Source organism: Procambarus clarkii, chromosome 22, assembly GCF_040958095.1.
Source record: "Procambarus clarkii isolate CNS0578487 chromosome 22, FALCON_Pclarkii_2.0, whole genome shotgun sequence".
Classification (NCBI taxonomy): domain Eukaryota; kingdom Metazoa; phylum Arthropoda; class Malacostraca; order Decapoda; family Cambaridae; genus Procambarus; species Procambarus clarkii.
Window position 1 is genome coordinate 32,660,224 of NC_091171.1, and position 27,928 is coordinate 32,688,151.

General features: G+C 49.0%; 1 protein-coding gene across 3 annotated transcripts in view; it reads left to right on the forward strand.

Moving 5' to 3' along the window:
- LOC123758709 (protein FAM135A) overlaps positions 1-27,928 on the forward strand; it is a 429,327-nt gene that overhangs the window by 227,069 nt on the left and 174,330 nt on the right. For all 3 annotated transcript variants that reach the window (XM_069328828.1, XM_045743283.2, XM_069328829.1), the window contains 2 exons: positions 2,938-3,099; positions 12,344-12,443. In XM_069328828.1, coding sequence (XP_069184929.1) covers positions 2,938-3,099; positions 12,344-12,443 — 262 coding nt within the window. The remainder of the gene's footprint in view (positions 1-2,937; positions 3,100-12,343; positions 12,444-27,928) is intronic.

Sequence of the window (27,928 nt, forward strand, 5' to 3'; positions counted from 1 at the left end):
GGGTTCGGGTCACTCGGTGCTCTACCATCCAGCTCCATTCGGACTATTCTCTGGCAGTTCTTTACCGGAACTACAGGGTTTCTCTTGGGTGTTTGACTTTTGGGGTTGGTCCCTTCGAGTGGCTCGTTTGCTGGATTCTCGGGGTTTGGCTAACCGTGAGTTTCTTGTCCGGGGTGTGTCCTACGGCTTGGCGGACAGCCTGTCTCGGTTCATTCCTCTGTTCGTGGATTGGCCAGTCGTAGCCGACTCGTTTTGTTGGCTCTGCCAGACGTATGGACTCCTGGCCATGAACATCTTCGCGTTGGCATGGTCTAGGCGTCGCCCATTCTATGTGGTGCCCTTACCAGCCTGCGAGGCGTTCACGGTGGATACCTTTCGGCAGGACTGGTCAAGGTGGGGGTACCTGTTCCTCTTCTCCAGGTCCAGCTGTTGCTTCGGGTTCTGGTTCGGTTGGAGTTCATTCCCGAGGAGAGTAGTCCTCATGGTCCCTTGGTGGACGGCCCAGCTTTATTTTCAGACGCTGTTTGATAGGTGTCCGAATCCGGGGCGTATTCCCTCGGCTCCGCCTCTTTCTACAGGTCGGACGGTCCTGTACGTGACTGGTTTGGCTTTCTCCTCGGCTCTTCACATCTTTTATTTTGACGCGGGTATCACCATCTCTATGGTGATCAGGTGGCTTCATTGATGGTGTCCCACCTGCGAGTTTCATCTCGGCGACAGTATGACGTTCCTGGTGTTTCTTTGCACCTTTTTTCTTGCTCTTCGTAGGTTGTCTTCTCTTTCGCATCAGGTTGTCTTGTCCTTTCTTGGGTGTTCAGGACTTCGGTTATTTGACGTTTCTTACTGTCGCATTTTCTTGTGTGGCGCTGGCGGAGCCACTCCGGCTTGCGTTCGGGGTGGACGTCACAGCTGCCCTGTTCTGTACACTTTCTCGTGTTTTGTTTTGCCTCCGGCCTGCTCATGTGTCGCCTGAGTGTTCCTGGTCCTTGATCAGGGTGCACTCTTGTCATCTTCTCCTCAGTTTGTGGTAGCCCCTGCGGTTCAAGTTTGGTTTTTATAGGCCATATTTTGTTCGCATGGGCCTCTGCGAGTCGGGTCGGGGAGCTTCCAGCTCTTCCGGTGCAGTTGTTTCTGCTCTTTGGTACTGTTGGTAGGTTTGTACGTTTGCAACCTTTCTCCGTCTTTCTGCCGACGGCCGAGACGGCTGCTTTCCAGAGGATGTCCTTGGGTTCTTGATGCTTGATTGGTTCGGCCGGGGACGCATCCTGTGTTGTCCGGTTGCACCTCTTTGCCATTACCTGCGTACCGTGTCTGGGGATGCGCTTTGGGTTATCCGGTTCCCCTCATTCCCTGTTTGGGGCTTGGGTCTCCCAGGTTGTTCGCAGCGTTTTTAAGTCTTCCAACCTGCGGTTTAGGCTTGCGCCCGTGCTGTTCGGACGTTTGCAGCTTTTGCTGCTGTGTTGGTGACGTCTAGGGCTCATTTCGGGCGCAAGGATTTGAGGGTCACATAGGTTCCTGGCCGCCCGTTCTTTGTGTGCGTGTCTGCTCCTGTGCGTTCTTGTTGCCTTGGATCGCAGGTTGCATCCTGTTGTGTTGGCTTCGCATTGCGGAGTTTGTGGCGGCCGCCTCCCGGGTCAGCCCTTTCTTTTCCTTCCTGGGTATGAAGGTCCAGGGAGCCGGAAGGTCTTCCCACAGAAAACCAGCGTTGAATGTAATGAAACTCCATTTTCTGGGTGAGCCCCGGAGGCTCTCTGGCAACCCTCCCTCCCAACGGTCAGCGGTTTTTCGCGTTGGTTGAAGCTTGGCTTCCAAACTGATGCTAGGCAGCCAGCGCGGTAAGGACCGGGGCTCCCCCTCCCCCTTTCGGGGCGGGGAGGGCTGTGCGGACAATCGGCGTGGCAGTAAAGTGTGATGTTTGCTTGTTTGCTTGTTTCCTTGGGATTGTAGGGAGTTTCTATCTCTCTGTTCGGTTTTCTGTTTTAGTTTTTTACCATGTGGGGTTTGTTTTGTTATGCCTACCTTTTTGGGTGCCTAACCCCGGTCGATGGCAGATAAGGAAATTCCCAACCACAAAGGGGTTTTCCAGGGCCATTGCTCCCTGAAACCTCTCTGAAGGGACCAGGTTCTGGCGCTGGTCCCTGGTAGGTCTGAACTCCTTAGCTAATGTCCCGGTCTAATATAACATACATTAGCTCGATAAGCTCCAGGGAGCCTCCGGGGCTCACCCAGAAAATGGCATTTCATTACATTCAACGCTGGGTTTTTTTTAGATCTTCAATTTCTTTATTCAGTGAAAGTAGTTTTCCTTCATGAATCTTTAGTAGATCCTTAAATTTCACTAACCAGCCCTCAAAAACCTCAATTTCTTATTTCTTTCTCAGAGAAACCCACAAAATTATTGTGTTGATGTTAGTTCAGTATCTATTTCATTGGCCATTTTATTTGTTTGGATTCTTTGTCTGTTTCTGTGTGACAGACCTAAACATTTTCAAATAATCGTCACTTTCCACCTTTTATAATTGATTTTGGTATTTTTATGATTTCTGGGACATCACTTGCAAACCTCTCACCCACACTACTACCTAGATAAAGATGTGTTAATCCTTCAGCCCCCTTTGATGTGTGATCATGTGACAGTTGCTCGTTTTAAGGGTTAATATATTCCATATTAAGTCTAGGAGTTTAGTCTCTTAGATTATGTTGACCACAGCTTCAACAAAGTGGCTTATGGAAGCTTCATTGTGCAATCTGAAGTTAAATCTTCATAGTTTCTAACAGTGGTTATATAACGTTAGAAAAAATGTAGGGTAGTGGTCTGTTGTCTCATCAAGATAATTGTCAAATGAATTATATACCTTTAGAGTTTAATGTTTTTTAAGGAATAACATATCATGCATTTAGTCAAAATGTGGTGGACCTATATATGACTTTTTACAGGTAAAGAGGTTTGCTGAGGCTTTCTTCGTTATTGATAATCCACGACCATCAGCAAGTGGGTGCTATGATAGCAATTACCAAAACTACGTTGCAGTATCAGAAGCAGTGAGACGTTCTCGTTACTTCAATCTCATGCCACCACTTACTATTGAATGTACTGAGGTAAGATTCCTAAGCAATTTTCAACCTGATGGATGATCTTCTTAACCCATTGTTTGCAGCAACCCAAAAATGTTGTTCCCACTAAGGGCTGAATAAAAGGCCTATTTGTTTTTCAGAGAAGGCCTTACCAGTTGCTCCCCAATTCTATAACCATGACTCATACAAGACTTGAGGAACACACCAGGACTTTATAACCTATGAGCACCTACTGGAGACCAAGACAAGAATCTGGCCCTTTCAAAGTGGTGACTCTCTACTCCTTACCTGAGGAGTAGATATCACCATAGTACCAAGAAAATCCAACCAGAAAACAAACCTATTCCTAGAAAAATAGTTCATTTGGCATTCCTTTGCTTGGTATTATTCTGTATTTTGCTTCATGTGTGTTCTGTGCACCCACCATGCATGTTCCCTGAGTTATCACTTCGGTTTGTCTGTGGAAGCTAGGGTTATCATCCTTCGTAGCCAGCTTGCTTTGGGCCTGGATATTTAGGTTTATCTTCCCTATGGGGTTTGGGTTGATTCCTCTACAAGTTGCTTCCTCAGAAGGTATTTCACTTCTGGGTAGTGCATAAACTTTGGGACTTTGGGCCCTCTGAATACTAGTTTCCAGCAGTTTGCTAGTGTGCCTTTGTCTCTTGTTCTTGGAGCTCTATTCCTGATACTTTAGTAAAGAGTGCATATGGGTAGTGTGAGTGACCATATGTTCCTGGCAACCTACGCCTCCAGTTGCAGAGTGATTATAAGGTCGGAAGTGGGTGTATCTATTGCTGAGATGCTCCCTGTACCCAGACTTTATACTAAGGATAGTTAAACACCAATTCCTTCCTCAGCTCAAGTCCTCCATATATTTTTGTTTGCCTCCAAGCCTTAAACTACTGGGCATGGTTTTCCAAAGTGCAAGATGGTGCTCTTGGTTTTCAACAATCACGCCTGTTTGTCTCCATCACTCCATGTGTTTGGTTCAGTAATCCTTTAACTTTCTGGTGTGCATTGTGAGTGTCTGTAGGTCTTTGGTTTTCTCCAAATCTGTGGCTTACCAGGTGGAAGCTGTGCAATTCCATTCTGATTCCATTTTTGGCAACCTCTTTTTGGACCAAGACATTAGGGGGATAAATCCTTTTCTGTGGGGAGCCCCGTTGGCTCCCTGAAGCTATCCGAACTGATATGTGCTATATTAGTTTGGGATCATCAGTCACAGAAGTCTTTTTGTGAGACCACAAGCCAGAACTTGGCCTCCCTCAGAGTGATGCAGGAAGCAATGGCCTATGAGCACTTTACATATAAAGTACTGTATGTCATAATTGCCATCGACCGGGAAAGGCACCCAGAAAGATAGGCAAAATAAAACAGACCACAGTCTGGTAAAAATTGCGACCTACATCCGAAAAGAGCAAAAGAACTCCCCCAGAAAGAAAATATACAAGCAACACTTCATACAGGTTCAGGTTCATACAGGTTCAGTGTCAGAGTAGTTAATAAATGGAATGCACTAGGCAGTGATGTGGTGGAGGTTGACTCCATACACAGTTTCAAATGTAGATATGATAGAGCCCAGTAGGCTCAGGAATCTGTACACCAGTTGATTGACAGTTGAGAGGCGGGACCAAAGAGACAAAGCTCAACCCCTGTAAGCACAATTAGGTGAGTACAGGTAGCACTCCCACTCGTTAGCAATACCCCCCGAAGGGGGGAAGGGGAGCCGCCCACCACCCCAGTTCTTGAACTGATGTTCTGACTGTCAGATCGGTCAACTCTGGCCTCAAGTTCCTCTTCTGGATTTTTCCTGTGTTGCTGTTTCAGCTGTGTGTTGGTGTGTGGCCAGGTGTCTTAAGTGTACAGGAGCAGGATGTGCCTAGAGTAACTTTCCCTAGGTGCTCCGTAAGTACTGCCCTTGTGTGTCAAGGTAATCTTTCCTGGGGCCTTCAGAAATCACTCCCTGTTTGTAGACTTCGATGTTTGACGTTGTCTACGCCCTTGGGGTACGTCAGGAGTTTTGGACTTTCCGGCTTGCCCGGGGTAAGAGTGTTATTTGCTTGGAGGGGTGCACTGGGACTGGCACAGCTCGCTTTACTTCAACATAACAGCGATGTTTGTCTCTGACTGCCAGTTTGTTTGTTGTGTCTTTGGGGGTTTTGTTTTTCTTTTCTGGCAGTTTTACCTTTTGTGGACTGAGGAGGTCTGCCTAGCTTCTTATTAGGCTAGCCTAGGTTGTGTTGGTTGTCCTCTGTTGCTCCCGAGGTTTCACAGCTGCTACTAGTGGTCAGTTTGCCTTCTGTCTGACAGAGTTCTACCGGCTTAGCTGGCCCTAGTGCCTGGGCTTCCCATAGAGCTTATTCATTCTTCGGGCACCTGGAAAACCCCTGTGGGCCTGGTGGTACCATGGGCCCTTCTGCTTTCTGGGCAGGGGTTATTGCTACGGGGGAGGGGGTTTTGTACCCTCCTTCCCTGAATGAATTTGAATTGGGTGTGGCTTCCCCTGGGTTCGTTTCCAGGTGCCCTTGGGTTCCTCTGATTTGTCCTTCTAGAGGTTTCTTTCCTCTTGGATTTCCCCTGGGGAGGTTTGGGAGGCCCTTGGTGCATACCTCCTGCGAGACTCGGTTTATGCCTCTGTGATGGATCCGCCTTTGTTTGAGTTTGGTTCTTCTTCCCTTTATTGGATGCATTATGAGGTTCTTGAGTCTTCCTGGCTGGCAAACTGCCCCTTCTTCTCTCTGGGAGCTTGACGTGACTTTTGTCATACCTGCAATCTTCAGTGGCGGGAGGTCACTTCCTCCTGCCATTTGAATTTCACTTCAACCCTGCATTTCCTCATGATGTGGGGTCTGGTGCAGTTGCATGCTCAGGTCCCCCATTCTTTCGACTGTTTAGGCCTCTGTTGACCTGCGAACTCGTTGTCATTTGGCCTCAATCTTGCTCTTCTCTGGCTTTCAGAGTATGTGGGGGCATTGATTGAGGGGCCTTTGGCTGGGGTTTTGGTTTTGGCTGCTGTAGTGTCATCTGCCCTGCTGAAGCTGTTTGCACCAATCCTCTGGGAGGCGGTTTCCATGTTTTTCACCTCTCGTCTCGTGTGTTGGCAGGCCGTGCTTGCTCTGTCTTTAGATTCGGCTTGGGCCCTAGCTCTGCAGTCTTCTTGGCCGTTTTGTCCTCTGTTGTTCTCTGAAGACACCGTTGCCCAGTTTCTGTCGGCGGCTTCAACAAGTTGCCGTCCTATCTCAGACTTATTGGTGCTCCGGTGGGGTCGTTCCAGGACCTCTCAGTTGGGTCGTGCCAGGGCTTGGGCCTTGTTTGCTTGGGGTAGGCCTGTGTTGCCAGTTATTACGTCAATGAGTTCTCCGGGGCTTTTGTCGTCTGGTCGGCGAGGTGTTCGCTCTGTGCATTGGTTGGCTTCTTGGCTGACATTTTTGTGGATCTCCCCATTGAAAGGGCGATAGGGGTGGGAGGCTGGCTCTTTTTGGCCATGCTTGGTCCCGCGATTCGTGAGTCTTTCGGGTCATTTCTTCTGGCTTTTCATGGCATTGTTGCCTTAAAACTTTCGCACTCTTTTGACTCCTGTGTAGTCAACAATTTTTCTCCTGAGTCCTCTCGGATGACTCTTCGATGCGTCAATCATTTTAAAATATTTGTTAAAAATTTAAATTTTATCCGATCAATCTGGGAGTGGTTTTAAAATGAGTACCTTTAGAGTGCTCACAATTTGATACAATATTGGTGATGTAGTCTGACAATTGAGGTCAGAACACTTCAAAGATTATAAATACTTTTGTGGTTCAAATTTTAAAATATTTTTTATAATTCCACTTATTGTGCTATTATTATGGGACTAGTTTTAAAATACGCACCTTTATATTGCAAACAATTTGATACCAAAATGAAAGACGTAACACGAAAATTGATATTATCAAACTGAACGAATATACACATTAGGTTGCGGTGTGCCAATTGGTGCTCTTTCACGGGTAACTTTAGGTTTTGCTGCGGGAAGTCGTGCCAGGCTTTTGGACATTATTTGCATATACACCTGCAGGGAATTTAATTGCGAACACAATGATACCAAAACGAACGATATAGCACGTGAATTAAGGTGAGAAAACTGAAACAAGTATACATATTTCGGTGTCGCCACACACTCGCCCACACGCTTGCCCGCACCGCCGGGAGCATGATGTCAAAGTCCGCGGCGCACATGCTCCGTTCGCGAAAGTGTTACTTTCATATTTGTTTCCTTGTTGGGGGGTCGGGTCTTGGAGGGCAGGCCTCTTCTCTGTCTCACTGTCGGGTCTTCTTGGAGTGGCTTTGTTTGAGCATGGGCGAAACGACCTCATCTCTCAAGTGGGTTTTCTGCTTGTTTCCAGTTCTGAAGAGGAACTGTGCAGATCTCTGGTACATTCTGGACTCGTCTTGTCTGAACTGGTTAATTTCTTGCCCATCTTTTTGGATGACCACGTTGTTCCAGGTCCAGCTCATTCTTGAGTGTGTGCTTGGATGATTTCTCTGGACCTCAGGGACACTTATTGGCATGTCCCGATTCATCTGGGGGATCAGGGATAGTTTGGGGTTCGTCATGAGGGGACAAGCTTACGGCTTTCGTTGTCTTCCGTTCGGCTTGAATCTGGCACCTCACATTTTCACGGACTAAACTCGGGTCCTGGTGGCCCATCTGCATCAGGTGTTGGCCTACCTCGACGATTGGATGGTGTGGGCTCCCAGTTGATCTGCTTGTCTGCTAGCCAGGGATCTGGTTCTTTCCCAGCTTGCCAGGTTCAGGTTCCTGGTGAATTTACAGAAGTCTCAGTTGGTTATGTCCCAGGTTTGAACTTGGCTGGACCTAGTGTGGGATTCTCGGACTGCACCCATTTCTCTCCCTCCTACAGCTCTGCTCCAGTTGCAATCCTGCCTTCAGCTGTTTTTAAAAGGACCTGGGTCACTCAGCAGTTGCTCAAGCGGCTGTGCAGGAGCCTGAACTTAGCTCTGTTGGTTTTTCCTCTGGGCAGGGTTTGGCTTCAGAGGCTATTCTGGTATCTTTGGGGTGGCCCTCTTTCGCCGCTCTCGCGATTGCTGGGTTCGTTCCCTCGGTGTCCTTACATCGTTGCTGCATCACTGGCTTCCTCTTCGGGTTTTTCAGGGTTCGGTGCCATGGCGCCTTCCTCGTTCCTTGCTTGATGTGTTCATGGATGCCTCATCTCTCGGTTGGTGCACTGTGACCAGTGCTCACCAGTTCGGCCAGGGGCATTGGGGGCTCTCTTAACATTGGGCTCACAGCACAGTGTGGGAGTTTGTGGCGGTGTGGCATGCGCTGCGATGGATTTGACTTCTTTAGGGCTCAGTGTTCAGGCTCTATTCGGATTGCTCTCTCTTGTTCATTATCTCAACTGGCTCGTGGGGTGGGGGGGGTCTCTTTGGTTCGTGTCTTTTGGGGCTGGTCGCTTCGGGTAGTTCTTCTGCTGAGTACTCGGGGTTTAACTCTCCACACTGTTCACATTCAGGGAGTGTCCAACATCCTGCCAGATGGCCTGTCATTCATTATTCCTCTTTTCATGGAGTGGATAGTCAATGCCATCTCCTTCCTTTGGCTTTGCCAGACATATGGGTGCCTGGGGGGACCCTCTTCGTGTTGGCATGGTCTCGGCATCTCCCATTGTATGTGGTGCAGTTCCTTGACTGTGAGGCCCTCATGGTGGACGCTTTAAGGCAGGACTGGTCGCGATGGGGGTTTCTGTACCTCTTTACTCCCAGTCCAGCTGTTTCTCTGGAAAAGAAAAGGCCTTAGCAGCCGGAAAAGCAGGAAGGAAGGGGGGCCCACTGGTCAGACCCAGACACTTTGGCAGGAGGAACCGGCTCGAATGCCTCCGTTGCCACCCCGTAAGGGGCATCCCCAGAGACCGCCCAAGTCTCAAAACCAACTAAACCCTGCCCCAACTCCAAAACCCTCAGACGCTTCGGAGCCGGAAGCAGGGGGAGGAGGACCAGAACGAACCACAGCAGGGGAAGGACAAGGGGGCGCGGACTGAATCAAAGTCGAAGTGAATAACACCCCTGAGTCCAGGTCCCTATAACACAAAACGGGGCAGTCTCGGGACTTTCAGGTCAGCAACCAACCTAGCGCGCTGTAGCAACCCGAAACAAGCATGCAACGACTAAGCTGCCTGCACCCAAATAGTGTCATCAGTGGACTGGGTGTACTGAGTAACAAACAAGCTACAAAACTCAAAGGATTCTGGGTCGAAGGTGTCACCAACCCAGCAGGCAGCATGACTGAGGCAGAAACGGTGAAGGTCACCTAGAGACAAGGGGACTGAGCAATTCTCAGACTCGCACAAGGTGAGAGGGGACACCCAGGGGTCGCTTCCATCAGACCTAAGCACCCCCGAGTGGTTTCCCAGGTCAAAATATTCCGTCCCTTAGACGGAACTCACACTAACGGAAGCTCAGGCAGGGTTCTGCTAACCGGCTCCCAAAGTATCCAACTAAACTGCTAAAGCTGCCCCTCTGGGACATGTACACTAACAGGGGTCTAGTGGGGGACCACCAAGATACAATCTGGGGAGACCAAAACCAAGGGGCAGAACCCCGCACCAGGCAAGAAAACACAAATAAGAGAAAAATCCCACAAGAGGACAACATACCCATGCGGAACAGAGCTGGCCACAATAAGAGGTGCCAACTAGCTGCACAGGACCTTGCGCCCCAATCAGTGATGAATACTACCCCCCTACCCAGAGGCAAACAGGGGCGAATGAAACACCTAAGTTAACTCCAAGGGTGTCCAATCACCAAGCAGCAAAAGACCTCGCAGAGGCAGCCCCCAAGGTGACTTGTGGAGATGGCCCCAATCCCCAAGGGCAGTACTTACTGGGCACCTAGGGAAGGTGACCCTAGGTACATGCAGCCTGAGTACCTGTGAATATACTCCTGGCTCACGCACCACCAAGAACAGCACCACACCACAAGGCACAGGACTGGAAATTGGGAGCCAGAGTCACACGACCTTGCTAGACTCACATCAGCCACAGAACTGGGGGTATGAATAGCCAGCATGGGGGGTCTGGGGCTTCCCCTTCTCCCTCCTGGGGAAGGGGGAGCTGCGCAGACAGCAATGTGGTGACAGTTGTGATGTCGTGCTCGTTTGCTCGTTTTCATTTGGGGAGGTCTGTCTACTAGTTCGGCTTTTCAGTAGCAAGTTCTTCACCAGAATAGGGGTTTGTTTTGGGGTGCTTACCTTTCTGGGTGCCTGTTCTGGTCGATGGCAGACATAGAATTCTTCCAACCACACGTGGGGGGGGGGGGGGTTCTATAGGCAATTGCTCCTTGTACCTCTCTGAGGGGAGCCAGGTTCTTGCTCATGGTCCTCGGTAGGTCTAGAACTCCATGTGCATTGACTGATGCCAGGGTCTAATACATTCATATCAGCCTGGTTAGCTCCGGAGAGCTGAAGAGGCTCCCCACCCCCAGAAAGTACAGTGGGGCCTCAATTTACGATGATAATCCGTTCCCAGAGACATATCCTAAGTCAAAGCGATTTTTCCCATAAGAAATAAAGGGAATTGAATTAATCCATTCCCCACCCTCCAAAATATTAACTTACAAATACATTTTATACTGAATACAATTATTTTCTCTAACTACAATACAGTACATGTTTATATTACCCTTACGGAGAACTCTTGATGGCATATGGAAAATGGTGATGAGGGGGAAGGAGGAAAGGTGTTACTGTTTGGAAGGGGAGTACCCTTCCATTATAACATCAGGCAGTGATGACTTTTCTGGGATACACACACTGGCATGTTTTGTCTGCATACCACTAGGACCTGCTTGTGGCTCACTGCTTGCTTGTCTTACTAAGAATGTCTAAAGACACTTGTTTTTCCCCTACATTTTAACACTTGTCTGTAGTAAGACATCACATTGTCATTTAAAGGCCAATGCATTGGCCTGCTACAGCTTTATCTGGGTGAGTTTTTTCAACAAAACTTTGCAGTTCTTCCCATACTTCACACATTTTCTTAATGAGGAAGGGACATCCTCTACTGCCTCTACTCACAACTATTATCTTAGGTTGAACCTTACCACTGACTTTCTTGGGACCCATGGCATGATATATAATAATCAGTTTTATGTTCAAAAAGCAAAAAATCACCACAAAAACGGAATTTGTTGTAGGCATGATCGTCACTAAATGGGCAGTTCTAGTAAACTGAGGCAGGTCGACCCGCGTGACCGGGAACCACGCGCTTGGTCGACCCAAACGTGTACCAACAAATATTGTTAGTCAACGACACTATCATAAGTCGAGTTGCATTTTTCTATCAAATTTACATCGTAACTCGAAATTATCGTAAGTCGGGGCAATCGTAAGTCGAGGTGCCACTGTATACATATATACGATGTGTGCCATGCAGGTAGTGAGACCAAAATTGTATATATACAATTAGCACTGGTCAAGGATTAATGTGATATTGTGTATTATCATTATTGTCATCTTTATTGTTGTTTTTATAAGAATAATAATAAGTTGATCAGATGGCATCCTGTATAAAACAAGAAGTAGATTGCATTTTTTAAAGTTACCCCTTAATTGTTATTGGGCATAACACATTTACCAAAATTTTACTTGAGGGTCACCATCTCTAATGACATTGATGGAAACATAGGTGGCAGCTTGTCAAAGGTCTCCCCATTGTGTTTGAGGATTTTTTGAATTTTTTTGTAAATTCAATTAATGTCTTGGCATTTATGCCTTTTGACAGTTAGGTGATTCCATATCATATAACTAGGAAGTCATGGAAGGGGTATTATGAAGGCTGTCATCTAGCAGAGGACTGATACAGACTGATGATGATAAATGTAGACACTGTATATATAATGTATATATGTATTTATGTATGTATGTATGTATGTATGTATGTATGTATGTATGTATGTATGTATGTATGTATGTATGTATGTATGTATGTATGTGTATGCATGCATGATAACATTAATTTGTAATTAGGGTGTAAAGTCTTTTTATATTTTTCCATAGTGTGGGGGCATATACACAAAAGTTGATTTGGGTTACACGATTCCTCTTTTATATTGAACTTAAGACCTTGCTTGCTGTAATCAAGCCTTTATTTCAGAGACTATCATTCTTCATTTAATATTTGTCAGAATTTTCAAATTAAAGTGAATGGAGATTTTATATTCTTCCAGAAAGGCTTATGTTCCTTTAGTCTTTAGGGCTCTTGTGCTTTATCCTTAGATGGATGGTGATGTATCCACTCTGCCTGTTATTTTTGAAGACCAGTACCAGCATGTAGCAGAGTTTGCCAGAAGGAGGTCAATTGTCAGCAGAAAGTCAGGTAAAAGTAATAGTTCTTATTTTAACGAAATCAAATACATAATAAAAGATTATCTCATATTTTATCCAGCTAAATATTCTGCTACTGTAATATGACATTGTATGAATGATTGATGTAATTGTTATTTAAATGGACATTTTATCATTTTTCCTGTGGAAATTTTAATTATTTATAAGGCTACACTCTATATAGTGCTCCCTCAAAAATAAAGACCTTCATATGCATAACAGATTCCTCTAAACAACAGACTGAATTTTCTACCAGATCACTCCCAACAAAACAAAATTCAGATTCTTCTCTAAAATTTTCAAAATTCTGGAAAGGCTGTTGTGAAATACATTTATCACATATAATAATTTTCAACCGGTCTTATTTTTTCTATTTTTGTGATTTTAATACAGACAGCCACTTGATTTGCGAATCTAAGTTATCCGAAAGTTCCAGTTTCCTGATTGGGGTTGGGGAGTCACGCTACACGAACTAAGTTTGGGTGAGGAAGCAGTCCGCCAAGTATTGCGCCGGCCCGGAGTGGTTAGATGGCCTAGTTTGCTCACTGACCGTGTCAAGCGTCACCACTCTTAGAATGCCTTCTACCCTGTGATGTCACAGATTCATGGCCTATTGTTCCCATTGTTTTGACTTGTCATGAGACTGAAGTGTTCATTCCATGACTTTGTTTTACATATCTGCACAATCAAGGAACATCCATGCACTATGTTGGCTCCAAATGCATGCATTGCATCAGTATTGGCTGACTGGTGGGTGGATGAATGGGTGGGAGTAAGTGAGAGAGGGTGGGGGGGGAGAATTAGTAAGAGAGAGAGGGAGGCAGTGAGGGAGGGGGGAGGTAGTGAGGGAGGGTGAGGTAGTGAGAGAGGGAGGGAGAGATGGTAGGAGGTAGGCAGGGAGGGAGGGAAGTAGTGAGGGAGGGGAGAATTAGTGAGAGGGAGGGAGATTGGCATAGAGGGAGGGAAAGGCAGGCAGGCAGGCAGGCAGGCAGGCAGGCAGGCAGGCAGGCAGGCAGGCAGGCAGGCAGGCAGGCAGGGAGGGAGGGAGGGAGGGAGGGAGGCAGGCAGGCAGGCAGGGGGGGGAGGGAGGGAGGCAGGCAGGCAGGCAGAGAGGGAGGCAGGTAGGGAGGGAAGCAGGCAGGGAGGGAGAAAATGGGAGGGGGCAGGGAGGGAGGCAGGCAGGCAGAGAGGGAGGCAGGTAGGGAGGGAAGCAGGCAAGGAGGGAGAAAATGGGAGGGGGGCAGGGAGGGAGGCAGGGAGAGACTGGGAGATAGGCAGGCAGGCAGGCAGGGAGGGTGACAGGCAGGCAGAGATGGTGGCAGGCAGGCAGGCAAGCACGGAGGGAGGCAGGCAGGCAGGCACAGAGGGAAGCAGGGAGGGAGGGAGGGAGGGTGGCAGGCAGGCAGGCAGGCAGGCAGGCAGGCAGGCAGGCAGGCAGGCAGGCAGGCAGGCAGGCAGGCAGGCAGGCACGGAGGGAGGCAGATAGGCAGGCACGGAGGGAGGCAGGGAGGGAGAGAGAGAGGGAGAGATGTTGAGTTGAACTACATGACCTTGAAGCAGAGAGAGCGAATGTATGGGATGTAGGAGGTTGGGGGGTTGGGGAAGGAGGGCTCAATTCGATAAGATTATCACACTCGACCTGTTAGCCAGATTTGTTTCTTAAATTCTGGATGTACATCATCATATATATTTTTGGTTACAGATTTTGTTTAGTAATATTATTAGTTTAATAATATAAAAATACTTGTTTCATGAAAGCTTTACTGTATTAGATGGAGATCCTCCAGGCTATCTCTGGCTGGCAATCTACTAAGCTAGCCACCTGGGGGGAGGGAGGGAGACCAGTAGTAGTAGTGAGGGTGGGGGGGGTGGGGGGAAGGAAGAGCAGCAGTGAGGGGGTTTGAGGGAAAAGTGGCACAGGACATCTCTTATTGGTGAGTGCAAACAAAATACTGTCGCATTTATGCTATGAACGTGTCGATTTTTTCCCTAGATTTTCTGTGGGGAGCCCCTACAGCTCCTTGGAGCTTATCGGGCTAATGTATGTTATATTCGACCGGGACATTAGCTAAGGAGTTCAGACCTACCAGGGACCAGTGCCAGAACCTGACCCCTTCAGAGAGGTTTCAGTGAGCAATGGCCCTGGAAAACCCCCCTTTGGGGGTTCAGGGCTGGCGGGGTGGGCTTCTTCCCCTGCGCTTCGTCATGTCATCTTAGTGGGGTGCATTGGACGTGGTCAATCCACCCCATCCTTCTGGGGTTCCCGTCTGCTCTATGCAGACATGGGCCTGTCAAATCTGCGGTTCTTCTGGATTTCTTCAGTCTGCGCCCTGGATTCTATGCCCTCATCGAAGGACTGTTGCCTCCTGTCCGGCTTCTGTTGGGGCCGGGTGCCTGGATGGTGGCCTGGACCTACAGGTCATTTCTTGGTATGTTCCTCTCCAGTTTTCTGGGACTGGCACAGTTGGTGGTGGGGCTTCAGGCTTAATGCTTTTGTTGCCTTCCCTATTTTGTAATTGGCACTTGGTGTATTTACGCATCTTTACCGGATCTTGGTACCCTGTCTGAGTCTGCTTGGGATTCAGTGTCTGGCCTACCTCGATGACTGGCTGGTGTTGGCTCCCAGTCAGTCCGGTTGTCTGCTCGCCAGGGGTGTGGTTCTTTCCATATCACCGGGTTTGGTTTCCTGGTGATCTGGAGGCCGTTCCATCTGTTTCCATCTCGGATTCGGACCTGGCTGGGTCTTGTTTAGGGCTCTTGGGCCGCTCCTTGTCTTTCCCTCCAGAAGTGTTGCTGCGGCTGTGGTCCCGCCTTCGGCTGTTGATGAGGGGGTCCCGGGTTGCTCAGCGGCTGCTCGAGCAGTTGTGCGGGAGTCTGAACTTGTCCGTGAACACTGAATGTGTTCACGGACAGGTCATCTCTCGGCTGGGGCTTTGTGACCAGTGCTCACCAGGTCGGCTGGGGATGGTAGGGTCTGTCCGTCCGTCGGGCTAACAGCACGGTTCGGGAGTTCGTGGCTGTCTGGTTTGTGCTTTGGAGGGTTTGGGTCACTCGGTGCTCTACCATTCAGCTCCATTCGGACTGTTCTCTGGCGGTTCTTTTCCGGAACCACAGGGTTTCTCTTAGGTGTTTGATCTTTGGGGTTGGTCCCTTAGAGTGGCTCGTTTGCTGGATTCTCAAGGTTTGGCTAACCGTGAGGTTCATGTCCGGGGTGTGTCTTGCGTCCTGGTGGACAGCTGTCTCGGTTCATTCCTCTGTTCGCGGATTGGCCAGTCATCGCCGACTCGTTTCGTTGGCTCTACTGGACGTATGGACTCCTGGGCCATGGACGTCTCTGAGTCAGCGTGGTCTAGGCATCGCCCATTCTATGTGGCGCCCTTACCCGCCTGCGAGGCGTTTACGGTGGATGTCTCGGCATGACTGGTCGAGGTGGGGGTACCTGTTCCTCTTCTCCCGGTCCAGCTGTTGCTTCGGGTTCTGGCTCGATTGGAGCCCATTCCCATGAGAGTAGGCCTTGTGGTCCCTTGGTGGCTGGCCCAGCTTTATTTTCGGACGCTGCTTGATAGGTGTCTGAACTCGGGGTGTTTTCTCGCGGCTCCGCCTATTTCGGCAGGTCGGACCGGTCCTGTACGTGACTGGTTTGGCCTTCTCCTCGACTCTTCGCGTCTGGTATTTTGACGCGGGTATCACCATCTCTGTGGTGATCAGGTGGCTTTGTTGATGGTGTCCCACCTGCGAGCCTTGTCTCAGCGACAGTATAACGTTCCTGGTATTTCTATGCATTTTTTCTTGCTCTTCGTAGGTTGTCTTTTCTTTCGCATCAGGTTGTCTTGTCCTTTCTTCGGTTTTCAGGACTACAGTTTTTTTATGTTTCTTACTGTCGCCTCGTTTTGTGCAGTGCTGGTGGAGCCGCTCCGGCTTGCGTTCAGGGTGGATGTCACAGCTGATCCGTTTCGTACGCTTTTTCGTGTTTTGTTTCACCTCCGGCCTGCTCATGCGTCACCTGAGCCATCCTGGTCCTTGATCAGGGTGCCTTCTTATCTTCTCCTCAGTTTGTGGTAGCCCCTTCGGTTCAGGTTTCTGCTCTTTGGTACTGGTGGTAGGTTTGTACGTTTGCAGCCTTTCTCTGTCCTTCTGGCGATGGTCGAGACAGCTGCTTTCTGAAGGGGTTCTTGGGTTATTGATGCTTGATTGGTTCAGCTGGGGATGTGTCCTTTGTTATCTGGTTGCGCTTTTTTTTTTGCCGTTACCTGCGTACCGTGTCTGGGGATGCGCTTTGGGTTGATCCGGTTCCCCTCGTTCCCTGTTTCGGGGCTCGGGTCTCCCAGGTCGTCCGCAGAGTTTTTAAGTCTTCCAGCCTGCGGTCTGTTCTTGCGCCTGTGCTGTTCGGACATTTGCAGCTTTTGCTGCTGTGTTGGTAATGTCTAGGGCTCATTTCGGGCGCAGGGATTTAAGGGTCACACAGGTTCTTGGTCGCCCATTCTTTATGCTCGTCTGCTTCTGTGCGTTCTTGTTGCCTTAGGTCGCAGATTGCAGCGTGTTGTCTCGGCTTCGCGTTGCGGAGTTTGTGGCGGCCGCCTCCCGGTCAGTCCTTTCTTTTCCTTCTCTTTGGGTATGAAGCTCCAGGGAGCCGTAGGGGTTCCCCACAGAAAACCAGCGTTGAATGTAATGAAACGCCATTTTCTGGGTGAGCCCCGGAGGCTCCCTGGCAACCCTCCCTCCCACAGGTCGGCGGCTTTTTTCAAGTTGGTTGAACTGAACAGGTTCCGAACTGAATTGAACGGCAGCCGGCACGGTAGGTCTGGGGCTCTCCCCCCTCCCCCTCTTGGAGTGGGGAGGGCTGTGTGGACGATCGGCGTGGCAGTAAAGTGTGATGTTTGCTTGTTTGCTTGTTTGCTTGTTTCCTTGGGATTGTAGGGAGTTTCTACCTCTCTGTTCGGGTTTTTGTTTTAGTTTTTTAGCATGTGGGGTTTGTTTTATTATGCCTATCTTTCTGGGTGCTAACCCCGGTCAATGGCAGATAAGGAACACCCCAACCACAAGGAGGTTTTCCAGGGCCATTGCTCCCTAAAACCTCTCTGAAGGGACCAGGTTCTGGCGCTGGTCCTTGGTAGGTCTGAATTCCTTAGCTAATGTCCTGGTGTAATATAACATACATTAGCCCGATAAGCTCCAGGAAGCCTCCGGGGCTCACCCAGAAAATGGCATTTCATTACATTCAACGCTTTTTTTTTTTTTTGAGATATATACAAGAGTTGTTACATTTTTGTACAGCCACTAGCACGCGTAGCATTTCGGGCAAGTCCTTAATCCTATGGTCCCTGGAATACGACTCCCACGAAGAATCATTTTTACAACCAAGTACCCATTTTACTGTTGAGTTAAACAGAGGCTACAGTTAAGGATTTGCGCCCATTAAAATCCTTCCCGGCCAGGATACGAACCCATGACAAAGCGCTCACGGAACGCCAGGCAAGTGTCTTACCAGTACACCATGGAGACTGGTTTTCATGCTGGATTTTAAAGTTCAGCAAAGTTTTGGCATTTATGGCTTCAATGGGCAAGTGGTTCCATGGGTTTATAATCCTGTGGGTGAAAAAGCATCTCCTGTTTTCAGTCCTACACTGTGGCTTATTGTGCTTGAAATTTTGCATAATAATTACATAATTAGGTCTAGTTGCTTATCCCAATTCTTCTCTGTGCTGATACAAAATTTCCTTAAAACGTGATTTAATAGTCTGATGACTATGTTCTAGAGATCCGTGTGAAGCGGTTTGATTGGGGCTAGACAGTACCTGTGTGATGTTGAACTCTTCGAGGGTTTTCTTGAATAGGTCACTTGTGAAGTTTGTGCCACAATCACTCTGTATCTCCTTGGGAAATCCGTATTGTGTGAAGATCTTCAAGAGGTGCTTATCAACTGTAGCAGCCATAATGTTCTTGACGGGAACTGCTATAGGAAACCTGGTGATAGGACATAAGATAGTAATGATGTAGATGTTATCTGGGCTTATTGTGCTTAAATGTGTCGTGATGTGGAATAGCGCAGTTACACTCCTGGCAGGTGTTGTATCAATCGCACCTTAATAAAAAAAAAAGAGAAAACAAAATAAAATAAAGCTGCTGAATCCTTTACAGTTTACGAATTGCAGATGAAAAACAAGAGAATAAACACTTTAAAATATTTAATGTAACAAAACTTTTAAAAAATTTACTTTAACCCTTGTGTTGCTCTGGGCTCATTAGCCTTTTGTCACCCACAGGCACATACCAAAAAAACAAAAAAACAAAATTCTTCCTAACCTGTTAAGTTGTGTTCCTTGACCAGGAGAAAAATAAAAAATAAAATTAATTGTACTTACCTGTGACGTAATTGAGCTGGCAATATGGGCGATGACATCACACTCCTGCATGATCGCTCATGCAAGGTGTGTCCCAGAGGCGTCGCGCGCGGTATTCAAGCAGCCACAGTTGACACGAATTTATTTTCGTTGCATTATTTACAGTGTCTAGGCATATTCTATCACTAATATTATTCACTAATTGTGTTGCGTATAATGTTACATCATGGTCAATGCCAATAAATGTTGCATACATCGAGAATACACATGCGCACACAAATGTTTTCCATTACCCCAATATAATATGTATTCACATTGTTCATTATTATATTTACACACATGCACACACTATTTACAGGTTTTTGCACTAATATTGCACATTTAGAAGTCTTGGAGAGAGTGGTAGTCGTTGAAGCAGTCGACAGCACACAATGAGACTGCACACGCTTCACACCATGTTTGCACCTGTTTTTGTTTTTGATATATCCTTTTTGTTGATCTACAAACTAAGCAATCACGTTGGCCTATTGCTCGCTTTCCAGCTGGTGGCAAATGTTTTAGTCTGTGTGCTTGAAAGCCGTCAATATAAGTGAGCCTGGGTGTAGCAGCATGCTGCAACACTGGGTTCATGATGGGTCTCTGTATGCCAGGAACATCTTTGCCAAACTTTGCTAATAACTGTGTCGCAAGTGTAAAAGCAAATGAACGGAAACTTGGTTTAGGTCCAGTTTTCACCAGATACATACTGTAGCAGTTCAGCATGCTCATGTCAACAAGATGAAAAAACACTTTTCTGTGGGGAGCCCCTATGGCTCCCTGGAGCTTATCAGGCTAATGTATGTTATGTTAGACCGGGACATTATCTATGGAGTTCAGACCTACCAGGGACCTTATTTGCCATCGACCGGGGTTAGACACCCAGATAGGTAGGCATAACAAAACAAATCCCACATGGTAAGAAACTACAACAAAAAACCGAACAGAGAGGTAGAAACTCTCTACAATCCCAGGGAAACAATCAAACAATCAATTTATTGCCGCGCCGGTTGTCCGCGCAGCCCTCCCCTCCCCGGGAGGAGGAGGGGGGCCCCCAGACCTCACCGCGCCATCTGCCTTCAGTTTGTAAGCTAGTGTCACCGGGATAGACACTTCTCTGTCCTCAAATTCCTGGGTGGTGTTTGCCTCGTGTGGCGTTCTCTGCTGTCTTTGTGTGGTGTGCGGTGGCCAGGACTACCTCTTCAGTGCCGGGGCTGTATGCACTTAGGGGTTTCCTTCCCTAGGCGCCCTGTGAGTACTGCCCCTGCGTGTCAGGGTTATCTTTCCTGGGGCGTTCGGGAACCGCTCCCGTAGGGGTTCTTGCTGCTCGGCATTTGCCTCGCCCATGGGGCCAGCTGGGGCTTGGGGCCCTTGTTTGGCCTTGGGTAGGGAGTGGTGTTGTGCTGGTTAGGGCGTCAAGGTGTTGCGCGACCTGCCACCTAAGCGGCAACCAGTTCCTGTTGCCTCTGGGGACGGTGTACTTTTGTGGGGGTTTTCGTTTGTTTTGTTTTTGTTTGCCTGGTGGAGGTTCTGCCTCATGGGTCTATAGTTCCCCTGATATTGTTTTAGTGGCCCTCTGCTTGGCCCCCGTGCTTGTACACGTCCCAGGGGTTTTCAGTGTTATCGTCTACCCTTGTTTTGTTTGGGTTTCTTAACCAGTTAGCAACACCTTGCCCGGGCTTCCCGTAGTTGTTACCCTACGGGCCCTGGAAACCCGTCGGGGCTCGGTGGCCCCATGGATGTGTCTCCCGAGTTCCAGCCTGCCTTGTGCGGGTTTGAAGGTTGCTGTGTGCCCTTGTCTCAGGGTGACAGTCACCTGTTTTGCCTCCGTCATGCTGCCTGTTGGGTCAATGACACCTTTGACCCGGAGTCTTGCGAGTCATGTTCTCTGCTTGTGCTCCAGTTTTACTCTAAGGATGTTCCTGTTAGGGTACAGGCAGCATCAGCATTGCATGTTAGGTTTAGGTTATTGCAATATGCTAGGTTGATTTCTCACCCGGATTCCCCGAGGCTGCCTCGTTTTGGTTTTAGGGACCCTGACCTGGGGGTGTTAGTCGCTTCGGCTTTGGCTCCTGCCGCGCCCCCTGGGCCTTCCCTTGTGGTTCTTCCTGCACCTTCCCCCCTGTGTCCGGCTCCAAAATGTCTGAGGGTTTCGGCCTCAGCACAGGGTTTAGTTGGTAATGAGACTCGGACTGCCTCGGGGGCTTCCCCATCCGGGTCGAGGATGGAGGCATTTGAGCCAGTTCCTCCTGCCGAAGCTTCTGGGTCCCACCAGCAGAGCCCCTTCTTGTCTGCCTTTCCCTTGGACTCTGCCTTTTCTTCAGGGGTAGAGGGTTTGCAGGATGGCTCTGCCTCGCGTCCCAACGTGGGGGATCCTGGGGCTGGGGAGGAGTCAACCTGGGGGCCTTGGGCCCCCTTTGACCCTGCTTGGGTGCTCTTGCCATCCTTGTGGGGCTTATTGTTGCAGGGGGAGGGATTTTCTTACCCTCCTTCCCTGGATGAGCATGATTTGGGTTCGGCTCCTCCCTGGGTTCAGCTCCGGGCACCTTTGGGTACCTTGGATCCGTCTTTCCAGAGGTTTTCTACTTCCCGTATCTCTGCGAAGGTGGCTCGGGAAACTCTTGCTCATACCTTTTGCGAGACCCGGGTTATGAATCTGCAATGGATCCGTCCTCGTTTGAGATCAGTTCTTCTTCCCATTTTTGGGTGCGTTTGGAGGTTCCAGAGTCTTCCTGGCTGGCAGACTGCCCTTTCTTTTCGTTGGGGGCATGGCATGGGTTCTGTCGGACCCCGCACGCTTGAATGGCGGGAAACTTCTACTTTTATGTAGGTTTACCTGGGGGCGAGTTTGAGCATCTTAATGCATGCTTGTTCGCTCCTGTGCTTTCTCAGGATGTTGGCCTTTTCCAGCTTCACGTACAGGTTCCTCAGCTTTTGGCTTTGTTGGTTTCAGAGGAGTTGCGCACCCGTGGGCATTTGCTTCGGTCTTACGTTTCTTTTCCCTTCTCGAGCTTTCTTCAGCTTGGCTTGAGTAGGATGTGGGAGCGTTGAGAGAAGGGCCTTCGTCTGAGGTGCTGACTTCGGCAGATAGGGCTTCGGCTGCACTGTTTAAGCTCTTTGCGCCCATCCTGAAGGAGGCAGTGTCTCTGTTTTTTGCTTCTCGCCTCGCTGTGCCGTTAGGCTGTGCTCGCCCTCTCTTTGGAATCCGCTTGGGCCCTGGCTCTTAGGTTTTCATCTCCATATTTTCCGTTGTTGTTTGCAGAGAATGCGGTCTCTCAGTTTCTGCACGCGGCTTTGTCTAGTTGTCGTCCTATGGCGGACTTGTTGATTCTCCAAAGCGGTCGTTCTCGGCCATCTCGTAGGGGTCGTGCCAGGGTTCAGGGTTCCGCTGGTCGAGGTGGGCCATTGGTGCCAGTTTCTGAGCCGACGTTGCCTTCAGTTCTGACACCGTCTGGTCGGCACGGTGATCACCTTGTTCGACGTTTGGTTTCTTGTTAGGGGCGTCAGCCCTTTCCCAGTTCGCCCCGTTGACAGGACAATGGAATGGAGGCTCGTTCTGTTTCCCCATGCTTGGTCCACGATTTGTGGGCCTTTTCGATCGTGTCATCCAGCCTGCGGTGCTGTTGGGTGGCTCATCCTCCTTTTGGGGGTTTGGGGCTAGCAGGACAGGCTTCTTCTCCTGCGCTTCGTCAAGTCATCTTGGAGTGGGTGCGCTTAGGCATGGTCGAAACGACCCTGTCCCTCAGGTGGGTTTCTCACCTGTTTCCAATGCCGCGCCAATGACGTCCGGAAGTTTGCAGCTTTGGCTGCCATGTGTGGTAACATGTCTTGGGCTCATATTTGGGCGCGTGGATTTTGGCAATTGAATAGGGTCCTGGCTGCCTGTTATTTGGTGAACGTGCCTGCTTATGGGCATTCTTGTGTTGCTTTGGGTTGCAGCTTGCAGCCAGTTGTCTTGACTTCGCATTGCGGAGTTTGTGGTGGCTGCCTCCAGGGTAAGTACCTATTTTCTTTCTCTTTGGGTATGTAGCTCCAGGAAGCCGTAGGGTCTTCCCTCAGAAAACCAGCGTTGAATGTAATGAAACGTCATTTTCTGGGTGAGCTCCGGAGGCTCCCTGGCAACCCTGCCTCCGACCGGTCGGTGGTTTTTTCACATTGGTTAAAGCATAGTTTCCAAATTGGAGTGCTAGACAGCTAGCACGATGAGGTCCAGTGGCCCCCCCCCCCTCCCTTTCTCGGAGAGGGGAGGGCTGCGCGGACGAGCGGCGTGGCAGTAAAGTGTGATGTTTGCTTGTTTCCTTGTTTCCTTGGGGTTGTAGGGAGTTTCTACCTCACTGTTCGGTTTTTGGTGTTTTAGTTCTTACCATGAGGGGTTTGTTTTGTTATGCCTACCTTTCTGGGTGCCTAACCCCGGTCGATGGCAGATAAGGAAAACCCCCAACCACAGGGGGGTTTCCAGGGCCATTACTCCCTGAAACTTCTCTGAAGGGGACAGGTTCTGGCGCTGGTCCCCTGGTAGGTCTGATCTCCATAGCTAATGTCTCGGTCTAATATAAAGTACATTAGCCTGATAAGCTCTAGGGAGCCTCTGGGGCTCACCCAGAAAATGGCATTATTTTACATTCAACGCTGGTTTTATTCACATTAAATTCCATTTGCAAAGTGGTGCTCCATATAGAGTACTTATTTTGTCCAGGTCTTCTTGAAGGGCAGGACAATCATCTTATGACAAGTTTCTTTTCCTTCCTATTATCTTAGCATCATCAGCAAACATGTTCATATAATACTGTATTCCATCTGGTAGATCATTTATGTAGACAATGAACATCACCGGTGCAAGAACTGAACCCTGTGGTACTCCACTTGTGACATTTCTCCAGTCTAATACATTGCCTCTGATTACTGCCCTCATTTTTCTATCAGTCAGAAAATTTTTCATCCATGTTAGAAGCTTACCACTCACCCCTCCAATATTTTTCCAGTTTCCAGAACAAGCTCTTATGTGGAACTCTTTCGAAAGCCTTTTCTGGGGGGAGCCCCGTCAACTTCTCGGAGCTATCCAGGCTGATATGCTAATGTCAGACTTTGGCATCAGTCATGTGTATGGAGTTCTGTGGGCCTATTGGGGACCATGAGCCAGAACCTGGCCCCCTCAGAGAGGCATGGGAAGCAATGGCCTATAGAAACCCCCATGTGGTTGGAAGCATTCTATGTCTGCCATCGACCGGGTCAGGCACCCAAAAAGGTAACCATCCCAAATGAAACCCCTATTCTGGTGAAAATTGCTACAAAAAGCCGAACAAGTGGATAGAACTCTCCAAAAAGAAACGAGCAAACGAGCATGACGTCACACGTCGCTACGTCACTGTCTGCGTAGCTCCCAACTCCCCAGGAGGGGAAAGGGGAGCACCCGACCCCCGCACCGGCCATCTACCCTTTCAATTCTAAGGCTGATGCTGGAGGCAAAAGTCGTGTGCTCTGGCTTCAGTGATTTTCAGCGCTGTGCTTTGAGTGTGGTTGCTGTCCTTCAGGGTTGCGCGAGCCAGGAGTTATTCAACAGTACTCGGACTGCATGCACCTAGGTTTATCGTCCCTAGGTGCCCTGTAAGTACTGCCCCTGGAGCTTGGGGCCACTTTCCACAAGTTCCTTGGGTCCTGCCTCTGCTAGGCCATTTTACTGCTTAGTTTTTCGGCCAGTCTTTGGGTGCTTGGGGGTTTTGTCTCCCTTGTTTACCTTAGGGTTAGAGGCAGTTTGCACTGGTAGGGGCGCAGGGTGCTGCGCAGCTTATTTTCACCATTCATAGTGGCAGGCTCTGTTCCTTTTGGGTACGTTGCCCTCTTGCGGGGTTTTCTTTTTGTTTTTGTTTTTGCCTTGTGGGGGGTTTGCTTTGCTTGTTCCCCTTTTGTGCCTGACCTGCATAAGTTCTTTTCTGGTGGCATCCCCTGCTAGGTCCCAGTGAGCGTTCATGTCCTTGAGGTTCAGCTTTAGAGAGTTGCTCTGTAGTTTGGGCGCCGGTTAGCAGTACTCTGCCTAGGATTCCCTGAGCGTGAGTTCCGTCTCAGGACCCTGGGAAGCCCCAGGGAGCACGCGGGTCCGATGGATGTGACCCCTGAGTCCCTCCCCCTTGCTTCGTGCAAGTTCGAGGGTTGCTTGGTCCCCTTGTCTCAGGGTGACCCTCACTGTTTTTGCCTCCGTCACGCTGCCTGTTGGGTCGATGACTCTTTCGACCCAGAGTCCTGCGAGTTTTGTTGCTTGCTTGTTACTCAGTTTACCCAAACTGATGATGATCTTTTGCGGGTACAGGAGGCGCAGGCGTTGCATGTGCGCTTTAGGTTGTTGCAATGCACTCGGTTGGTTGCTCACTCGGATGCCCCGAGACTGCCCCGTTTTGCTTATAGGGACCCGGACTTGGAGGTGATGGTTGCTTCGGTCTTGGTTTAGTCCACGCCCCCTCGTCCATCCCCTACTGTGGTTCGTTCTGGTCCCCCCCCCCCCCCCTGCTTCCGGCCCTGAAACATCTGAGGTTTTTGGAATTGGTGCAGGGTTTAGTTGGTTTTGAGATTTGGGCAGTTTCGGGGGATGCCCCCTTTCGATGTGGCGACGGAGGTTTTCGAGTCTGATCTCCCTGTCGGAGCCTCCGGGTCTGACCATTGGGCCCCCTTTCGTCCAGCTTATTCGGCTGTGCTGGCCTTTTCTTTTGAGGCCAGTGCTTTGGGGGTAGATTCGGCTCCGGGTCCTGCAGTGGAGGATCATGGGGCGGGGAATGGGCAGACTTGGGAGCCTTGGGCCCCACTGGACCCCACCTAGGTTTTTCTGCGCTCTGAGCTAGGCTTACTGTTACAAGGAGTGGGGTTCTCTTTTCCCCCTTTGCATACGAATTGGATTTGGTGTCTGCTCCTCCCCGGGGTTCGGTTCCATGTCCCCCGTGTGCGTTGGTTTCGTCTTTCCGGAGGTTTTCGGCTTACAGCATCCTACCGTCTGCAGTGCGGGCAACCGTAGCGGCTTACCTCCTGCGCGACCCGGATTATGCCTCGCTTATGGATCCATCTACTTTCAGGTTTGGGCCGTTGTTCCTTTTCTGGGTCCGTTACAAGTTTCCAGAGTAAAAAAAGCAAAACACTGTCCTGTGTTTGCTTTGGAGGCTTGGCATTCCTTCTGTCATTCCCACACGCTTGAATGGCACAAGGCTTTGACGGTGGTTCAGGTTTTCCTGGGGGGGCGACTTTGAGCACCTCAATAAGTGCTTGTTTGCCCCAGCCCTTTCCCGGGATGTAGGAGTAGTGCAGCTCCATGTGCAGGTTCCCTCCCTTTCGACTGCGCAGGTTGCTGAGGACTTGCACGCCGTGGTCTCTTGGCTTCGGCCTTGCGTTACTTTTCTCTCCAGGAGCTGTCTTTGGACTGGCTTGCAGAGGATGTGGAGATGCTTGGGGTCGTTCCTGGGTCTGGTGCCTTGGGCTTGGTGGCTCGCTCAGCAGCTTGTTCGTCAGCTGCCGTGTTGAAGCTCTTTGCGCCAATCCTGCAGGATGTGGTTTCACTGTTTTATGCCTCCCGGCTCGCGTGTCATCAGCCGGTACTTGCCTTCTCTATGGAATTGGCCTGGGCCCTGGCTCTTAGGATGTCTTCTCCCATTTGTCCTTTGCTTTTTACAGATTCTGCCATGGCGCAATATTTGCAGGCTGCTTCGGCTAGTTGTCGTCCTATGTCTGATTTGTTGGTTCTCCGAGGGTCCCAGGGGGGGCCTTCCTGGAGGGGTCATGCCAGGGCTCGGGGTTCCTCCCATCATGGTAGGCCACTGGTGCCAGGTTCGGGTCCGACCCCGCTTTCGGACCCACCTTCGTATGGTCGGCGTGGTGTTCACTCTGTGCGAGGTTTGGGGTCTTGTAAGGGGCTCCAGCCCTTTTGTGGTTCGCCCCATTCTCCTGTTGACCTCCTGTTCTTGAAGTTCCTGGTCTCAGGAATTCTTCCCTATCAATTTTATCGATTCCTGTTACTATTTTGTACGTAGTGATCGTATCACCTCTTTTTCTTCTATTTTCTAGTTTTTGCATATTTAATGCCTCCAACCTAAATACGACAAGGATAAAGTTTTAGGATAGAGCAGAGGAAAGGACGAGTACCCAACCACTTCGACAGTCCGTGTTTGAACGCCCACCTTCTTGCAGGTCGCTCAGTTCAATCCTCGACCTTCTTGCAGGTCGGTCAGTTCAATCATCGACTGTCCAAGTGGTTGGACACCATTCCTTTCCTCCGCCCTATCCTACTCTGAGATATCTTTCATTGTTAGTTCTTTAATTCCTTTCTACATAATTTGCAGATTGTTTGTGGTCTATTTTCTCCTATTCCACATTCCATAACATGGCATTTATTCACATTTAACTCCATTTGCCTCATGGTGCTCCAAGTGTTTATATCTAGGTCAATTTAAAGTGCATGACAATCATCTAGGTCTCCAATCTTCCCTAGTGTCTTAGCATCATCATCAGTTGATGCATATCATTAACCCTCAAACCGCTAGGGGCCCAAATGGAATTAACACCCACAGGCGCAACAAAAAAAAAAATCCAAAAATTCTTTCGTCTTATAGAAGTGTTCATTTTTGTTTGTAGGTGGCATATTTTAGCTGCAATAGGGTAGGGAAGTATGGCAAAAAAGGGGCGTTGGCAGAGCCTTCGCCAGACGAGGTCTACTCCGCCCGAGCTGTCATACGGCAGTTGCCACAAATATATTATTACCTAATTATTTCAATGTCTCTGATTTTTTCTTAGTTTTTTGCAGTAATATTATTCCATACAGTGAATTGTGGTATATTTATATAAACAAATGTGTGAACCATCGATGTACTCAAAATTATGGTGTGCATATTAGTGATTCAATTATTATGTTCATAAAACAATAAACAAATAGTTTTGCTGTTATTACACTATATACACAGGTTATATATAAGTATCTGCATGTTTTGTTCACCATAACGAACTACTAAGTTGGTCCTGTGAGTCAAAAAGCAACGAGGAGAGACCGCCACTCACCAGCCAGCCACTCCCTCCCTCAACACCTCACTTGCCCTCATTCTCCTCCCACAATACTGTTTTTGCATTTATT